This window comes from Podarcis liolepis, assembly GCF_965112155.1.
Source record: "Podarcis liolepis genome assembly, chromosome: 15".
In the NCBI taxonomy this organism is placed as follows: domain Eukaryota; kingdom Metazoa; phylum Chordata; class Lepidosauria; order Squamata; family Lacertidae; genus Podarcis; species Podarcis liolepis.
The window spans coordinates 26,904,166-26,916,365 of record NC_139566.1 but is presented as its reverse complement, the minus strand read 5'-3'; the positions used below and the strand labels follow the sequence as shown (position 1 = coordinate 26,916,365).

Here is a 12,200-nt window from a genome sequence, read left to right as displayed (position 1 = left end):
CCTCCTGTGGGAGGGCGTTCCATAGTTTCACTCTGCCCTGAGTGAAGGCCTTTCTTTTTTCTGCCCCGAACAAACATCACCAGAGGAGGGCAGAAGCCCCCCGGCTTATAGCAGGTCTGCTGCCGACCTGGAGATTTGAACACTGAGCTGGACAACTGCACAGACGCACACATGCACACACGTACATATGCGCACACATACAGACTAGCTGCTCCCGAGGCCAGGAGGCGGCTGCTGTTGATCAGCACCGAGAAATATTACTCCACAGGAAAGGAAGGGGGGCCTCAGCCAACTGGAACGGCGGCGGATTTACTAGGCCTCCAAAAATAGCTCCTCCAAGTTTCCCAGCAGCGCCTTGGGACTCCAAGTCCCGAGAACTTGTGCAGCCTCCCTCTCCCCGTTCTACAAAGGATTCCAGCCGGAACCTGGGAATGCCAAGTTCCAGCGCCGAGGGGGGACCTTCTGGCTACGGACAACAGAGAACAGTGAAGGAACGGTGGAGAAACTGCTGCTTCCTTTCTTCCAGCTTTTTGCCTGGGCAAGCGACAACTCTGCTAAGAGTGAACGGGATGGGCGGACCCTGCTCCCCCGTACCCGGGCCGTTCAGGGGGCATTTGTTTATTTATTGTACTTCCACCCACCCCTTTTGTCCAAGCGGCTCAAAGTGCCATACCTGGTTCTCCTCCCCTTCCTCATTTAATCCCCAAAATGACCCTGAGAAGCAGCGACTAGACACCAAATTCACAGTCAGTGAGCTTCATAGCCAAGTGGGAGGATTCAAACCCTGGTCTCTCAGGTCTTAGTCCGACACTCAAACCCCTACACCACCACTGGCCTTGCCTCGGAGGAGCCTAATTTAAAATAAGGTGTATTGGGGGATTTGTTTACAGTGGTACCTTGGGTTAAGTACTTAATTCGTTCCAGAGGTCCGTTCTTAACCTGAAACTGTTCTTAACCTGAAGCACCACTTTAGCTAAAGGGGCCTCCCGCTGCTGCCGTGCCGCCGGAGCATGATTTCTGTTCTCATCCTGAAGCAAAGTTCTTAACCCGAGGTAATATTTCTGGGTTAGTGGAGTCTGTAACCTGAAGCATATGTAACCTGAAGCGTATGTAGCCTGAGGTACCACTGTATTTACTGCATGAACAAATTGCATACATGGAATTGTATCTCACCTTCTTTTCTCCCAGGAGCTCAACGTGGTATGCCTGGCTCACCCCCCCCACACTCCTCATTTAGCCCCCACAATAACCCTGTGAGGTAGGTTAGTCCGAGAGGCAGAGACTGGCACAAAGTTGCCCAGTGAGCTTCATGGCCAAGTGGGGATATGAACTCCCAGGTCCTGGTCTGACACTCTAACCACTACACCACCGCTGCCTCTCACATATGGTGCGTCCTCGTTTGTTCCCTCAGGTGGTCAAGAACCAGGGCTGCATGCCACGCACTGGCAAAATTCAAATTCTGCAGCATGAAAAGCTAATTCTCCAAACTGCACCAATCGTGTGAAATTTATCCACTTTCTACCAGCAATCAGGGTAAGAAGCAAGGAGCTAGAGAATACAGGGCAGTGAAGCTGCCCCCCCCATGTAAACCACCGAAAAGCTTCCTCTGCAACCTATCTGTCTCCTGAGACTTCTCCCAGGTGATGCCCTCAAATTTCCAGGCAACTCTGGGCAGTCATGAGGACTACTAACTTGATTAAACATGGCACAGAGAAAGCAGATAGAGCAGTTTTGTGTGGTTAGTGGACGAGGGGGACTAGGCTATTCCCCTAAATGTCTCCTGTAAGTATTAAAGCATAGCTCCTCCTTTCCCAAAGCCCGGGAAGCTTCTGCCCACATAGGGAGGGAGGTGCGATGCTCATGCGAGCGACGTCCCCTCACAAGCTGCTGCCTCTGGCCCTCACTGTTCCCCTGAGAAAAATTTCACTGCATACCACTGAGATAGAGAAAAGTTTTCCTCTCTGCCTTGCAACACTGGAACTCATAGGCACCTAGTGAAGCTGGGCGTTCTACCAAAAAACCATATCAGAACGTCGTCATTTTTAGATGATGGCAAAAAGCAGAACGTGGGTTAGGAGAGAAAGAGGGAAATGGAGCAATAAAGCCATGTCTGGCCATGAGGACTGCAAACATGCTGAGTTTTAGAAATGAAAGCTGACACACCCAGGGTTTTAGTCAAGCTGCTGGAGTCTGCATTTCAAAGCCCGACCCAGCCTTCAAGGCATGGCTACAATCCAGGGCTTCCCAGCCGGAACTCGCCGGAACTGAGTTCCGGCACCTCTCAGGTGGGCACCATTGCAAATATAACAAGGGAGGTGTTAACGGTGAGTTCTGGCACCTATTTTTTCTAGAAAAGGAACACTGATGATCACCGGCTCTGTGTAGGAAGGCATTAAAAGGTAAAGGGACCCCTGACCATTAGGCCCAGTCGTGGCCGACTCTGGGGTTGTGGTGCTCATCTCGCTTTATTGGCTGAGGGAGCTGGCGTACAGCTTCTGGGTCATATGGCCAGCATGACTAAGCCGCTTCTGGCAAACCAGAGCAGTGCACGGAAATGCCGTTTACCTTCTTGCCGGAGCGGTACCTATTTATCTACTTGCCCTTTGACATGCTTCCGAACTGCTAGGTTGGCAGGAGCAGGGACAGAGCAACAGGAGCTCACCCCGTTGTGGGGATTCGAACCGCCGACCTTCTGATCAGCAAGTCTTAGGCTCTGTGGTTTAATCCACAGCGCCACCCGCATCCCATTGCAGGAAGGCATTATATCCCAGTTAAACAGTATGACAATCTAACACAAGGCTACAGGCTACTCCCCTTCTCTATAGCAAAGCTGTGCAAAGACAGAGCCATCGGAAAATTTACAAAGGCATCCTGAAACCCAGGAGAGCTGCTGCCAGTCCGTGCCGACGATACTGAGCAGTAGTAAGAGTTGACATGAGAGAAGAGCGTTAAATTTTGCATGGCATGGAGAACGCCACCAGAGAAAAGCATTTCTCCTTCTCTCCTGACTCTAGAAGTCATGGGCAGCCAGTGAAGTTGAATGTCGGGAGATTCAGGACAGACCAAAGCAAGGAGTTCCTCACACAGGCTCTTCTTTAGCCCATAGATCCCATCAGCCCCTGCAAGCACGATCCAGTAGCCAAGGATGATGGGAGTTGTAGTCCTACCTGGAGGGGAAAAGTTCCCCACACTTGATATGCACTACTGTATTTTTCGCTATATAAGACGCACCCGACCATAAGACGCACCTAGTTTTTAGAGGAGGAAAACAAGAAAAAATATATTCTGAATCTGAGGCCCCTCCCCTCCTTGCGCTACGCATTCAAGCACTCCTGAGCCTTGCCAGGGGCTGCCACTGCTGCTGCTTCCAGCACGTCAAGGGGCTTGCGAGGAATAGAGCCAGGCAGCCGGCTTAGGGGGCAGCCGGGCTCCCGGGTAGGCTAGAGAGAAGCCCGAGGCAGGTGGGGAAAAGAAGAGGAAGAGGAAGGAGGATCAGGCTAAGGAGCCGCCGGTCCGTCTGCCCATAAGGCTCCCTTCCGTCCCTCATCCTGCTTCGCTGGGAAGGCAGCACAACATGAGGAGCTGGGCAGCTCTCCCTCTTGCTCTGCTGGCTTCAGTGATAGCTGCGCAGCCTGCATTCGCTCCATAAGACGCACACACATTTCCCCTTACTTTTTAGGAGGAAAAAAGTGTGTCTTATGGAGCAAAAAATACGGTGCATGAAAATGAAACAGGCAAAGTAGATGAAGCAAGAGAGAGAGAGATCAGTGGAGAGACAGGCGAACAGCATCTCTGTTTCGCTCTGACTCGGGACAAGGCGGCTTCCGGCGGACCCTCAAGAAGGAGGGCATCAAACTGAAGGCAGCTGTACATGCCAAGGGACCATCACCCTAGAGGCTCTTGGGAGATGGAAGGGAAAGGATTCCCCTCCTCAAGCCGAAAAGGGAGGGGGTTATTCTTTCGGGAAGCCTTGAACCTGCTTAGAGAGGGAGGAGAAAAGCGGGGGAAGGCTCGCTCTTACCTATCAAACATTCCTCGCCCTGTTGCTTCCATCCTGAGCAGCAGACGAATCCAGCAGAGCTGTAGGCAGAGAAAGAGAGCGCGTTAGAAAAGGCTTGGCTTGAAGAAAAGAAAAGAAAATGTAACATTTTTTCTCCCCAGTCCGAGGGCCGCACTCCCCCAACGGTGACTTTATGGGGGCCACATGCCAGTGGTGAGAAGGGCCAAACACACATGAGCTGGGGCAGTGTAGTGCTTAAGAGTGTCAAACTAGGACCTGGGAGAAGCCAAGGGTTCAAATCCTCCCACCTGGAGATATAAATGCAGTAAGCAAATAAAGTAGAAGGGGCAGAGGAGCAGATGTGGTTCTTTAGGCTGGATTTGGGGGCTGGAACCCTCATCTCCCAGGCTATAAAAGGTAAAGGGACCCCTGACCATTAGGTCCAGTCGTGACCGACTCTGGGGGTTGTGGCGCTCATCTCGCTTTATTGGCTGAGGGAGCCGGCATATAGCTTCCAGGTCATGTGGCCAGCATGACTAAGCCACTTCTGGCGAACCAGAGCAGCGCACCGAAACGCCGTTTACCTTCCCGCCGGAGCGGTACCTATTTATCTACTTGCACTCTGACGTGATTTCGAACTGCTAGGTTGGCAGGAGCAGGGACCGAGCAACAGGAGCTCACCCCGTCACAGGGATTCGAACCGCCGACCTTCTGATCGGCAAGTCCTAGGCTCTGTGGTTTAACCCACAGCGCCACCCGCGTCCCTTCTCCCAGGCTATAGTCCTCATTTAATCTCCATAACCAACCCGTTCCTTAAATGTGCATAAGGGAGATTCACCTTTAATTGGGAATGAAACTGAATTTTTGCTGCATCCTGAGTCAGTCCCAGGGGCTGTTTCAAGATCTCAAAAAAAAAAAAAAAAAAAAGGTCATGTGAAACCCCCCGTGAGAGCCAGTGTGGTGTAGTGGTTAAGAGCGGTAGTCATGTAATCTGGGGAACCGGGTTCGCATCTCTGCTCCTCCACATGCAGCTGCTGGGTGACCTTGGGCCAGTCACACTTCTTTGAAGTCTCTCAGCCCCACTCACCTCACAGAGTGTGTGTTGTGGGGGAGGAAGGGAAAGGAGAATGTTAGCCGCTTTGAGACTCCTTAAAGGGAGTGAAAGGCGGGATATCAAATCCAAACTCTTCTTCTTCTTCTTCTTCCCAGATTCTGTCTGGGTGCACACGCCAATAAAGCTCTTAGAATGCTGATATAAAGAACTGCTCCTTTCACATAACTGGCATCAAGCTGGTTAAGTGACAAGATTCCCGCCAGCTAATGCCCACAATGATGTCACTGGCTCCCTCTTGCATTTTCCCACCCAACATCGAATGTATATATTAAAATCACATGGTGAGCCCCACAGCCTGGCCCCATGATGATTTGCTATCCCAGAAAAAAATATTCTTAGGGGAACCAGAACAGAAGTGGATGACCCAAAAGCAAGTGGTGTGGGAATTTGGGGGCGTGGGGGAGGGGATTCCCATGCAAATTAAGACAGAGTAATTTTTGAATTTGCATTGGAAGATTTCTTGACACCCTAGAAAAAGATATCATGCAGTATGTTGAATTTAGTAAACAGCTGAAAGGTTGACTAATATGCCATTATTTTAAACCCTTGGTGTTCACAGCTCTCTCTGATGCTGAAAACAGAGGGGGAGGTGAAAACTCTTGAGGATTTAAAAATAATTAAAATGAAAGGAGGCTGGTACTGTGTTTGAAACTGCCATTTGTTCGTTGCTACTAATGAACTTCGCATGGGACGCGGGTGGCTCTGTGGTCTATACCACTGAGCCTTGGGCTTGCTGATCAGAAGGTCGGCAGTTCGAATCCCCACAACTGGGTGAGCTCCCATTGCTCGGTCCCAGCTCCTACCAACCTAGCAGTTCGAAAGCACATCAAAGTGCAAGTAGATAAATAGGTACTGCTCCGGCGGGAAGGTAAACGGCGTTTCCGTGCGCTGCTCTGGTTCGCCAGAAGTGGCTTAGTCACACTGGCCACATGACCCGGAAGCTGTACGCCGGCTCCCTTGGCCAATAAAGCGAGATGAGCGCCGCAACCCCAAAGTCATCCGTGACTGGACCTAATGGTCAGGGGTCCCTTTACCCTTTACCTAATGAACTTACGAAATGGATTTTCCCCAAATTTTGGAAAATTATTTTCCCATCCAAAAGGAGCACTTCTGGCCTTCCAGAATTCCTGAGGGGCACATCTGGGAGGATATGGAACTGCAGGATTGAGCACACAACAAAGACTGGCAGCAAGCACATCAGTGGTGGCTTGGTATGTACCATATTAAATACTGTACAAGCAAAACACAACTTATTTATTTATCTGTTGTGTTTATAGCTCACCTCTGTCTCCACGGACTTCAAGGTGGTGCACATGGTTCTTTCCCTCTGCAACCCCCCCCCCCGATAATAGCTTAATTGGTTACAGCATGGTGTTGATAATGCCACGGTTGCAGGTTTGATCCCCGCATGGGACAGTTTCAGGGGGTTGGACTAGATTATCCACAGGGTCCCAACTCCATGATTCTAATTAACACCCCGCAACAACTCTGTGAGGTAGGCCAGGCTGAGAGGCAGTGGCTGGCCCCCAAGGTCACACCCCGTGAGCCTGGTGGCAGAGTGGGAATTCGAACCCTGGTCTCCCAGGTCCTGGGCACACACTCCTACACCACACAAAAATAACTCATCTAGGAAAGAGATTGCAGGGTGCTCCCAAATGACCCGTTTATCGAGCATTCATCCTGATTTTCTTTTATGGCGTTTGCAAGGAGTTTAGGGGCCATTAGCTCTTTACTGAGTGCTCATTCTGATTTGTTTGCAGGGAGGTAATAATAATAATAATAATAATAATAATAATAATAATAATAATAATAATATAATTATTTATACCCCACCCATCTAGCTGGGTTTCCCCACCACTCTGGGCTGCTTCCAACAGAATATTAAAATACAACAGTCTATTAAATATTAAAAGCTTCCCTAAACAGGGCTGCCTTCAGATGTCTTCTAAAAGTCTGGTAGTTGTTTTTCTCTTTGACATCTGAAGAGAGGGCATTCCACAGGGCGAGTGCCACTACCGAGAAGGCCCTCTGCCTGGTTCCCTTTAATGTGGCTTCTTGCAGCGAGGGAACCGCCAGAAGGTTAGACGATGTTGCATCAAAAGTGTTATCCCACAGCTTTTTTTAGGGGGAGAGGGCAGAGTTGCTGAGCTTTTTTTAGGGGGAGAGAACAGAGGTGTTGGGCTCTTTTCTTTTTCCCTGGTCGCTCGCTGAAGATCACGCGATCGACCAGGGGCAGCCCGCAATCAACTGGTTGGACCGCCCTGAGACCTTCAGGTATAGGGCGGTATAGAAATAAATAAATAATAACAATAGTCTATAACACTCTCTTCCAGGAAGGTTACTGAAAACTGAGAGGAAATTGGAGGGGAGTATGTGGGACCAGCTTCCACAAGACCTCCCTGGCTGCAGAGTGCCCTCTCATCAAACATGTGCTGTAATGTGGGGAGGGGGGTGTAGCCCAGAGCTCTTTCTCTGAATGGAGCCATTATCCAAAGACCTGCGCTCGCACACAAACACACAGGGATGGATGACTCTTGTCAATTTTTCGTCTTTTCTCTTTCTCAAATCTTAACTTCAGCTCTCCATATTTCTTCAGCCATTTGCAATTTTAAAAAATATATCATGGAAATCCATCAACTTTTCAGTCCAAATTTTCCCTTAATAATACATGTTGATTGCCAGCCATTTCTCCCTGAACATAATGCAATTATTTGGAAGTGAACTTCACAAACACGGGCATACTTTAACATGAATATAACACACTTTGGGCTGTAGAGCTGTACTGCAAAGTGCACTATAGTGTGACTTTTCAAAGGGTATTTTATGTAGCCTTTCAGAGAGTTCAGGAAGATTGCCTTTAAATGGGACCCAAACTGGCACTGTTACAGCCACCAAATAATACCCATACCACGACTTTTAGTGTTTTAGCACCCAGACATTGGAACTCTCTGCCTCTTGATATCAGTCAAGGAGATTTTGCTGTCCTTTTTTTTCACCGCCTGCTTAAAGCATTTTTGTCCAGGAAAGGCTACCCAGGCTGCCCTCCAGATGTTCTGGCCTACAATTCCCATCAGCCCCAGAAATGCACTGCCATGCTGGCTGGGGCTGATGGGAGTTGTAGTCCGTAAAACATCTGCTAGGCAACAGGTTTTGGGATAGCTGCTCTAAGCACATGAATTGTCTGGAGCACCAGAATGGAAAGCTTCCAGTTTTCCATACAAAAACCCACTCCCCAAATATTCTGCATTTCGACAGCTTAACAAGGGGGAGAGCTCAGTTGCCATTACTGCTAAACAACTGGAAGTCCGAATGTTTGGGCACTCTAAAGAAACACGAAACTCTACTAAGAGGTTTCAAGCTGAGGCAGTGTGGTGCTGCAGTTAGAGAGTCAGACCTGCGAAAGCAGGGTTCAAATCCTCACTCAGCCACCAAACTCACTGGGTATGAGGCCAGTCACTGCCTCTTAGCCTATCGAACCTCGCAGGGTTCTTATGGGGATTAAATAGGGGCAGGGAGAGCCATGTACACCGCCTTGAGCTCCTTGAATAGGCAAGAATTAAACACGATAAATGAAATAACCTCCTTTCTGATCTCCCCTAGAGTTAGAGGCAAATTTTGATACTGGGTTTTGAGGTTTGGACTGCCATACATTTAAAACAGCCATCTTGCAAGAATCCCAGGAACCGTAGTTTGTTAAACGCACTGGGAACTGTAGCTCTGTGAGGGATAAAGGTAAAGGGACCCCTGACCATTAGATACAGTCGTGGCCGACTCGGGTTGCAGCGCTCATCTCGCTTTATTGGCCGAGGGAGCCGGCATACAGCTTCCGGGTCATGTGGCCAGCATGACTAAGCCGTTTCTGGCGAACCAGAGCAACACACAGAAGCGCCGTTTACCTTCCCGGCAGAGTGGTACCTATTTATCTACTTGCACCAGCATACTTTCGAACTGCTAGGTTGGCAGGAGCAGGGACCGAGCAACGGGAGCTCACCCTGTGGCGGGGATTCGAACCGCCGACCTTCTGATCGGCAAGTCCTAGGCTCTGTGGTTTAACCCATAGAGCCACCCGCGTCCCTCTGTGAGGGGTAAACGATGGTTATTTTGGGTCTGTGTGCTTTAACTGTGGGGAGAATCTTTTGGGGCCCTTCAGCCTGTGAGCAGCTACAGTTAATCTGGCTTTGTGGATCCCGCTGTTTGATGAAGCCCCCCTCGGAGGGCGCCCACCCAAATACCCTAAAAGAAGAAGAAGAAGCTAAACCACATTTCTGCCCCTCTCCCATCGAATTGTGAGCAGCTTTTCCCTTTATCACAAAACAGACTTTGTCTCGGTCAGGAAAAACAAGGACCAGAGAGCGTTTCTGGGGTGTGTGTTTGTCTGTGTTTTTGGGGGGGCGGTTATGGTAAAAGTGCGAGAGAGAAACCTCATCCAGAAATTCCACAGCAGAGCCTGCAAAGCCCTCTCGCCTAAGCGAGCTTGTTTGCAAGAGTTTAAATCGAAAACAGATGTACCGTCTCTTTCCATCGGGTTTTAAGTTACACTTGGAAGGGGGATGGCGGGTGGGTTTCTTCCCCCCCCTTTTTTGGCGTGCCATTTTGTTCTTTGATGGAAAAAATGGGGGGTACCTGTCAAGAAGGGGAGGGGATCCCCTGAAATGTCAGAAATGGTTTCTTGCTTCTATTGCCATAATTTTTATTTGGGGGAGCAGCCCTGGCACGATTTGGCTTTCAGTGGGCAATGTGCCCTGTGTGTGTGTGTGTAAAGCGGTTACCTTGGCAAGATGGGGGAGGAAGGGGGAACCGAAACCCCCACATCTTGAGACCGTTAAGTATAGGATGGGGTTAATCCTCTGGAAAGCGGTTTTTGCTGGAGGGTTAGGGGAAAGCAGAGGCTTCCAATGAGAGCCTGCTGCTGCTGCTGCTGCCATCATCCACAGCCTAAATACAGGGTTCCAATAGACTGTCTCAATTAACACCCACCACCCCGAGGGCCCCCTTTAATCCCAGTGAGGTGGGGGTGGGCTTCAAGTTAACCTCCCCCCCCCCGCCCATCCTTGCAAGCAAGCCTAAAAGTGACCATCGCATACCTAAAAGACGGGATTCTTTCAACTCTCGAGGGATGCCCCCTCCCGAGAGGAAATTGGTTCAAGCAGGCAGGAGAGGTCTCCAAGCGACGAGGGAAGGGGTTTGGGAGGAAGCTGTCGAAAATGCCTGAAGGAAATCCACGCGGGACGACAGTGGGAGTGGGGAGAAAGCCTGTCCAGCCAGCAGGAGGGAGGGAGGGGATATGGACCCCTTGTTTGCACACACACACCCCTTTGGAAAGGAGCACACAACCCAGCTGACATGATGGAGAAGGGGGGGGGTGTCACCCACCTGTCCCAAAAGCTACCAGCACTGCCTCGTAGCCCAGCAAGGAGAACTCACCAAACTTTTTTTTTTTTTAAAGGGGGACATAATGGCAGTCGGGAGGCCCTCCATCAATCTCCACATCTGGTTCAAGAAGGGACATCTTCTCTGCCCCGTCTCTCCTCCCACACACGTCCCATGCCAAGAGACACTGGTTGCTGGGGGTGGGGGAGAGAAGCTTGCGGGACGGGTGGAAGGAAGAGACCCCCCTCTTCCAGGAAGTTTGGGGGAGCGGGCATCATGTACGGAAGGGATTAGAAGGCATATCCTATCTCCTTAGAAAGGCCGGGGGCCAGATGTGGTGCAGCATCACACTGGTGGACCAGGATTCTATCCACCCAGCCCCAGTAATAAAGGAAAAAGCAGTAACCCTGAGCCATACTGAAGACACCCGCGCCCCAAATGAATGTCTAACATAACACAATAGCGCCCCTGCGCCTCTTCCAAGGGCGCGGACGCACGAGACGAAACGAAATCCAAGCCTTTGGCTGCTTCAAACGAGGCGGGTAGGGGGAAAGTGGCTTCCCAGAAGCGCCCCAGCGCACCCCATGGAGCAGAGCCCTCTCCGCGCGTCTCCATTCCCCGCGCGTAAAAACTTGGCAAGGGGGGTCTCGCTGGCGCGCCCCGGACCTCTCTCCCCGCGACGGCTCGCTCTTGCTTACCCCGGCGCCGGGCACACGTTCCTCCCGCGGGGATTCAGCTCCTGGGCGGCCGCCGCCGCCGCCCCACAACCCAGCAGGAGAAGGAGAAGGAGCAGTAGCGAGAGGAGGAGCGCGCTGCAGCCGACGGCGGCGTCTCCATCTCCGGCGCGCCGGGCCCTCCGCGGCGGCTTCTCCATGCGCTCTGGGGCCCTTCTCGGGCAGCCTGGCTCCCCAGCGGCGGCTCCGGCTCCTCCTGGCTGCTGCCTGCTGCAAGAGCCTGGCCGGAAGCTGCAGTGCGAGCGCCGCCGCTGCCTCCTGCTCGCCCCTCGCGGCGGCGGCAGGAGGGGCGGCCGGCCAGCCAGGAAATGCCGCATTGGTTCTCCCTCCTCCCGGGTCAGGCGCTCCGGCGGCGGAGAGAGAGGGAAGGAGATCCAGGGACGGGGGCGGCTGCTGCTGGTCCTGGCTGGAGGGCTGCAGCTCCGAAGGAGGTGGCTGCGGTGGGGGTCCTTATTTGGGGGCCTTCAGTGGGGTGCATAGGAGCCAACTCCTAGCACCCCCAAACTAATAGGCATTGCCATTCAAATTGTGTGTGCGCGCGACGTCTTGTGATCGATTATACAGGGTGGGGCTTACTCCCCCCCCCAATCTTTTATTCAAGTTGATTCCCCTGGTGTGGGGGCGTCCTGGTGGGGGGGCGGGGGAGGCCCAAGCGCAGTCTTAAACTCCCTAGTTTAGGATCGCACGGTTTGATTCACCGCCAGTGGTTCCGGCCACCTCCCCAGTCGATTCCCTAACCTCATCCCCAGTGCCCGCTACCCAGTGGCGTAGCGTGGGGGGTGCAGGGGGGGCCGGGCGCACCGGGCGCAACATCTGGGGGTTAGGGTTAGGGGCCGCAAATCCACGGGTTAGGGGGCGCAAATTACTTGCCTTGCCCCGGGTGCTGACAACCCACGCTACGCCACTGCCGCTACCCTATAAAAAGCGTTATTCAGGATAGCAGTTTGCACAAGGAAGAGAATAACGCAATGAAATTTCATAC

The 12,200-nt window shown here is 51.7% G+C and overlaps 1 protein-coding gene across 1 annotated transcript in view; it reads right to left on the bottom strand.

Annotated features, from left to right (window-relative positions):
- The window catches only part of SCARF2 (scavenger receptor class F member 2), a 49,715-nt gene extending 38,177 nt beyond the window's left edge, over positions 1-11,538 (bottom strand). Inside the window, 4 exon segments of the mRNA XM_083478547.1 lie at positions 4,022-4,080; positions 11,183-11,430; positions 11,432-11,517; positions 11,520-11,538. Of these exon segments, the coding sequence (XP_083334673.1) occupies positions 4,022-4,080; positions 11,183-11,430; positions 11,432-11,517; positions 11,520-11,535 (409 nt within the window). The 5' untranslated portion in view covers positions 11,536-11,538.
- Between the last annotated feature and the right edge of the window lie 662 nt (positions 11,539-12,200).